Below are 6,158 nucleotides of genomic sequence, written 5' to 3' on the forward strand. Positions count from 1 at the left end.
GAATGCCATGATCCATGCACATATGCTGAGTGTTTGAAGACATTTGGCCCAAGGAAATATAAAGAGCTTTGTCACATGGCCTGAATGTATGCTGAAAATTGAAAAGATCTCCCTTCTCAACTACTTTTTTTCCATTTCGACAACTAGACTAGAAGGCCTTATTTAAGGGATCCGAACGGAGTAAACTAACCTAATCATCGTAACAGATTGATATTATTTATCTAGTAATTATTATTGTTTACTGATTTTAAAACTATTGTTAATAAGTGAAATTATTGTCCTCAGCCTAGGATCGACCATAAATTTGGTCACTAAACTTGGGAGGAACTCCATGTCAATTTCAAAGTTATAATGGCAGTAGAAATCGGGAATGTCACTGAAAATGACATATAGGAACTAAATAGCAAATGGGTGTCATAGACACAAAAAATGTATTTTAACCAAAATTGTAAAATGATATATGCCCACTTAATATAGGCCACTGCCTAATAAAATAAAAGAAAAATGGATTCGGGTGACTATTCAATACTCGATAACGAAGAACAAAAGTTTCAGTTGTTTTCTACCAACGACCATTTAAGAAGAAGAAATGTTCACAGACAAGAGGTACCTGTATTTCAGAAAGTATGCACCCATGCATAGCCATGACCATAAACGCACAGTGCCTTAGAGCCCCACTTAATTTCACATAATTCTTCCATGGATACTTAAGCATTTTGTAATGACCATGTGGTGGTTCCCAGACAGCAAATCCCATCTTTAATCACAAGCATACGACTGAGTCAAAAATGAGGATAAACATATATAATTATGAACCAGATAAAACTATAGCTATAGTAGACAGTACCAATGAATCTTCTTTACTTGTAGATTCAACAGCTGATCTGTAGCCACTGTAAATTGGGTCATCAGCAGCTTGGTAAGTAAGAATTTTAGATGGCACCTTCTTATATTCAACACAATGAAGGTAGTGATTGACAACACCTGAAGGGGAGAGAGAGAAGCTCAACAGAGTAATCGTGTTGGGGAATATGTATGGCTAACATCCTATCTGATTAAATAGTTAATTCGGTAATGCTCTCCATTAAAATCTGAGACTTGTTATAATTAAATACTTGTGTAAAATTGACAATTAATCAAGAATAAGTCATAAGTTTTCATAACGAGTTTTAGTTTTATGATAAAATTAAGACCTGATTAGGTGATTGAATGAATGAAAAAATGAGTTTCACAAATTATATATCAAATAAATATTATGTTTTTATTTATTAGATTTTAACAATAATAACATATTACCTATACGTTAAGGAATACTGTTAGACATCTACATTGATTAGTAAATTAATTTTCATCAATTTGCTATTGAATTAATATCAAATTGATGAGGGTGACATATACAAACATGTGTTCTAATATTATAATTTAATTTAATCAAATCAATATTTTTAAATTGAAATTTTAGTATACTTTTTGTTAGTACTAAAAATATAAAATAAAGCAAAGTAAATTGGATTTGGCGCATTCATGAGTACCTCAAGTTGGACGAGTGCAAGTTATATCCGCTCGCCTCCAAATATTCACAAAAGGATTGTTTTTTTAATTTTAGTTTCTCACATCAAATCAAAGAATTGATAGCAGGTTGATCTCAATATGGATATGATATAGAATCTTAATACAATTGAAGAAAATTTTGATGCTTTAAAAAGTTGTATAAGGATACATAATTTTAAGTTTCCCTAATTTTTAGTGTTGTAGTATGTTTTATGCACAAAATAAATCATTTTATTATGTTATATGTGTCCTGAACACTATCTTTAACTATTGTATAAAACCTAGGAAACAAGTTTGAGAAGCAACAAACTAAATGGTAGTAACTGGAAATGAAATGTGATGATGAAGAAAATATTGTAGAATACCTTCCAAAGATGTTGCAACACCCATGAAATTTTTTGTGACAAGATCATGCAGATCCTCACCAGCCCAGATTGGATATATGCAGATATTGACTCCCAAAGATACAGCAGCACCAAGTGCAATGAGAACAAATCTATTTATAGCTGTATCAACAAATTCCCCTGTTTGATACCCGGATACAGTGATGAAACAATAGGTGATCAAGAACATGCGGAACCCGTACTCATAAGGCTTCAAAGTAGGGTATAGCTTTGTATAGGTGGCACAAAATCCTACAATGAAGGTGCACATAATGATTATAAGTTCCTCCCATTTTCCACCCAATGTTGATAACTCTGCCATGCCCACAGCAAGTCCTCCAGCCAACATGGTCCCCATTCCACCGTTTACCCCTTTGCTCAGAGTTGCCCCTGAATCAGGTCAGTGCATTATAATTTAATTCACCATGAATTCAAGCGCATAGACAGATCAATTAGATACCTATTGCATAAATGATAGTGTTAGAACATGAAATGCATTTGAAGGTTAGAACAGGATCAAATTCCCAACCATGAAAAAATCATTCTTATCGTGACGGAATAAAAATAAAAAATCTAATTACAATTGCATAAATGAAAATATCTGATTACAAAAACAGTTCAGCATCACATTTCTAACACGAACCTTAAAGAACGAAAAAACACATACCCTGTTGAAATCAAGTGCCCCACCACGCAAAAATAAAATAATAATAATAATTAAAAAAAAAAAACACATGAAAAGAAAAGTATTGGTATTTTAGTTAGTTATAGACGTAAAGTTGTAGTTGTTATATACCTATGTTGAATTCAAAGACTACGACAACAGTTAGAATGGCCCAGACGCAGTAGCTGCTCAAATCGGCGAAGGGTTCTTTGAGGAAAATCAAAAGGGAGAGAATGGTCAAAGCAAGACCCAATTTTGCAGAGAAGATAATCTTCCTTGGATCAGAGCGACCCATTTCCAATGCCTTCCCAGCCACGCGCTTAAACGTGTTCCACCACGATTGCTCTTCGTCTTCCTCTCGCGTGGTTATGTCAATACCTATCTCAGAATAACTACTACTACTCTTCGCCGACGCAGAGAGAAGCTTCTCCTTCTTCTCCGCCAAACCGTGACGGAAAGACCCTGTTTTCGCCAATTTCGGACCCATTTTTCCTAACAAAACGGTTTGAATGAAAATTAAGATGTTATTATTTCTGTTTAAGAGTTCGCTGTAGGTATGTGCTGACTGAGTAGATATTATAGACAAAACAACTTTTGCCATGGCATTATTATCTTATCGTGTCGTCTTTCTCTTTGTATTGTATTCGTTAGGAGCAAAAGCGGATAAGGATACGAGTTAGAGTTAGAAGACTGATATGACATGACATCATGGTGACAAAATAGGGTGGGAATTTAGATGAGCCCTAATTCCCGTACGTCAAGAACAACAATTGCATTTTTTCCGGAAAATGGGCTACTATTTTTCTTCTTCTTTCCCAGCAGAGGATAACTATTGAGTTAAGGGATTTGTTTTTTTAAGGTACAGATTTATAAATTTAAAGACTTTACAGAATACAGAATGTTATATTTTTTTATTTTTTTATACAACTTGTTTATTTATTAATAATTGAATACTTATATTGTAAATCAAATGAAATTTTTTTAGATCTTACCAATTCCATTTTAAATGACTTAAATTACTTATGGTACATTTAGTTTTATATCATATTTTATTTTATTTTCATTAAATAAGGGTTAAACAATTTTTTGGTTTTTATCAAATAGGAAGTTCTTTAAATATATTTTTTAATTTTAGTATCTGTTATTTTTTTATTGTAGTCATCCAGTCAAATACTTCATTAGTAGCTCGTTAACTTTTCATATTGAGTAGTCTGAGAGAATTATCACGTATAATATTTTTTGATAAATCCATTTTTAAATCTCTTTCGATTCTAAAAATTTATGATTATTTTTTGTTAAATTATTGTTTAAATTTCCATGTCTTCAAAAAACATGATGACGTCAAAATATTTAACAAGAAAGTTAAAAACATAATTTACCAAAACAATGTTACATTACACGTGATGAGAGTTTTTATGGTGTTTTCAATAATTTGAGGAATTTTGATACTAAAATCTTTTTAGTTACTTTCAACACCAAAATCTTTTGAGGTTTAGGATTTAAAAATTTCTTATTATTATTTTTTATTTTAAACATAGGTTTTATAAAAAAAAGTGTTGAAAGTAATTAAAAAAAATAAGATTCAGACTTCTAAAGTTATCTTTAATCATATTTTTTTATTTAAAAATTTATTATTTTAAAAATTTAAAAATAATAATCAATGACTAATTTAAAAAACAAAAAAAATAATTAATAAAAAAATAACATATAATTTGATTAGTTAAAAATTAACAATATCAAAATTCCTAGGGCGCAATAGAAACTCTCTACATGTAATAACCTTATGTGAAGAGTGTTTGTTATTATTTGTAACCAATCAAATTATATGTTATTTTCTTATTAATTATTATTTTTTGTTATATAATAACCTTATGTGAAGAGTGTTGGTTATTGGGTTGGTATATAAGTGAAAGTTGACCAATAAAATGTCTAAACATTTTCAAACCTAACAATTAACAATTAATAACTCAGCACATGTAGGAAGTTTCTATTTTCCAACACAGTGCCAGAATTGAGCTCAATTTAAAAGATCAAATATGACCAAAATCGGGGGGTGGCTTAGCCCATTTTGTTATATAATAAACTGATTTCTCGTGCCCTCAATTTAATATAGAAAAATGTTACCTCCAATGAGATCTATTTCTCCCATTTTAGAGTTGACATTTATGAATACTTAAAATAGTTTTTTTTAATGCATGAATACTTATAAATAGTTCAACCTATATACTGTCTAGCCACGTTTCCAATAAACCGTACTCAATCATTTTATTCATTCAACATAATCAGATCTGTTGATACTTCCGGTTCGTTCAACTGTTGACAAATGACAATTGAACCTGAACCGAATTTTCAAACGCTATGTAAACGTTAAGGAGCAATTAAAAAGAGTAAAACTTAACAAAACTCCCAACATATGTACAAGAGTAATTAACATACCACTTTTGTGGCTTAATTTGCCGTTAATTAGCACCTTAATTACAACCGCAATATCATGGTTATAGATACTTTCAGAACTACCTCGCAATTGCAATAAACTGCATGGAATGGATGATCAATATTGATCGGTCATCACCATGTAGAAAGAGTTGTTTCAGAATCCAATACAGTGTGAATAGTAAAGGAAAAGTGGGTCTTGTAAAAGCAAAAATGTAACTTTGAGAACCAAAAAAGGTTTAAAGTCAGATGGATAACAATACAAGGATTATCCTTTTATTTGAAGAATTGGATTCTACATGTTGTAATATAAGATAAGCTGGGCTCCCAGTATACTTGGCTTCTTATTCCACTTTATGTATATGCCACGTACAAAGAGAATACTTTCTTTTTGGAAAAAAGCATTTCTTCCCATTACACATGTGACATCCAAAGTCCAAACTCCAAACCTTATTATGCCTTTCTTTTTCTTTTTTTTTTTTATCTTCCATTTATTACTCGGATCTTTGATCGTGCAAATTCATGTCTTAATTTTTGTAGTCCATTCCCCATTGAGGCATCCAACCGTATTAGTTTTTTTTTTTCTTTCTGAATGACCGTAGTCATCGTATTAGGTATTTCGGGGCTCTTAATAAATTTCGGTTTTAAAATATATAAGCTCTTCTCATCACAGCATGAAAATGATTTATCTTTTTTTGGGGGGGAGGGGGAATCCGAAAGTGTAAACTATTCCCTCTTCTCCAAAGCTATTCCAGACTCTGAAGTATGTAAAACTCTATCTAGCTTAATATATCAAAATCGACATTAAAGTACGCAAGGAGATGTTTAGTTTCATTTTTGTCTTGATCTCAAGCAAACGTTTAGCCAAACAAATCATCCATCGACCATCACTAATCGCAGACCTACTGGCCCATTAGTGGAACGGGTCAGGCCATTCTTTAGCAATATTTGTGGCAAACAAAATGAAAAATAAAACTATTTTTTATAATAAATATCTAAAATTATAATATTTTTTATTAATTAACGGTATAAACAAAATTTGCACTCATCACATTGAAATTATACTCAAAAAACACGAGCTCTTCTTGAACTAGTCTGATATATTTTACAGTTTCTTTTAAAATAGG

General features: G+C 31.2%; 1 protein-coding gene across 1 annotated transcript in view; it reads right to left on the minus strand.

Annotated features, from left to right (window-relative positions):
* The window catches only part of ALMT9 (aluminum-activated malate transporter 9), a 4,670-nt gene extending 1,404 nt beyond the window's left edge, over positions 1 to 3,266 (minus strand). The window contains exons 1-4 of the mRNA NM_001357741.1: positions 2,731 to 3,266; positions 1,917 to 2,324; positions 848 to 984; positions 611 to 757 (exon numbers count right to left, since the gene is read on the minus strand). Coding sequence (NP_001344670.1) covers positions 611 to 757; positions 848 to 984; positions 1,917 to 2,324; positions 2,731 to 3,199 — 1,161 coding nt within the window. The 5' untranslated portion in view covers positions 3,200 to 3,266. The remainder of the gene's footprint in view (positions 1 to 610; positions 758 to 847; positions 985 to 1,916; positions 2,325 to 2,730) is intronic.
* Between the last annotated feature and the right edge of the window lie 2,892 nt (positions 3,267 to 6,158).

The sequence above is a fragment of the Glycine max genome, chromosome 5 (assembly GCF_000004515.6).
Source record: "Glycine max cultivar Williams 82 chromosome 5, Glycine_max_v4.0, whole genome shotgun sequence".
Lineage (NCBI taxonomy): Eukaryota > Viridiplantae > Streptophyta > Magnoliopsida > Fabales > Fabaceae > Glycine > Glycine max.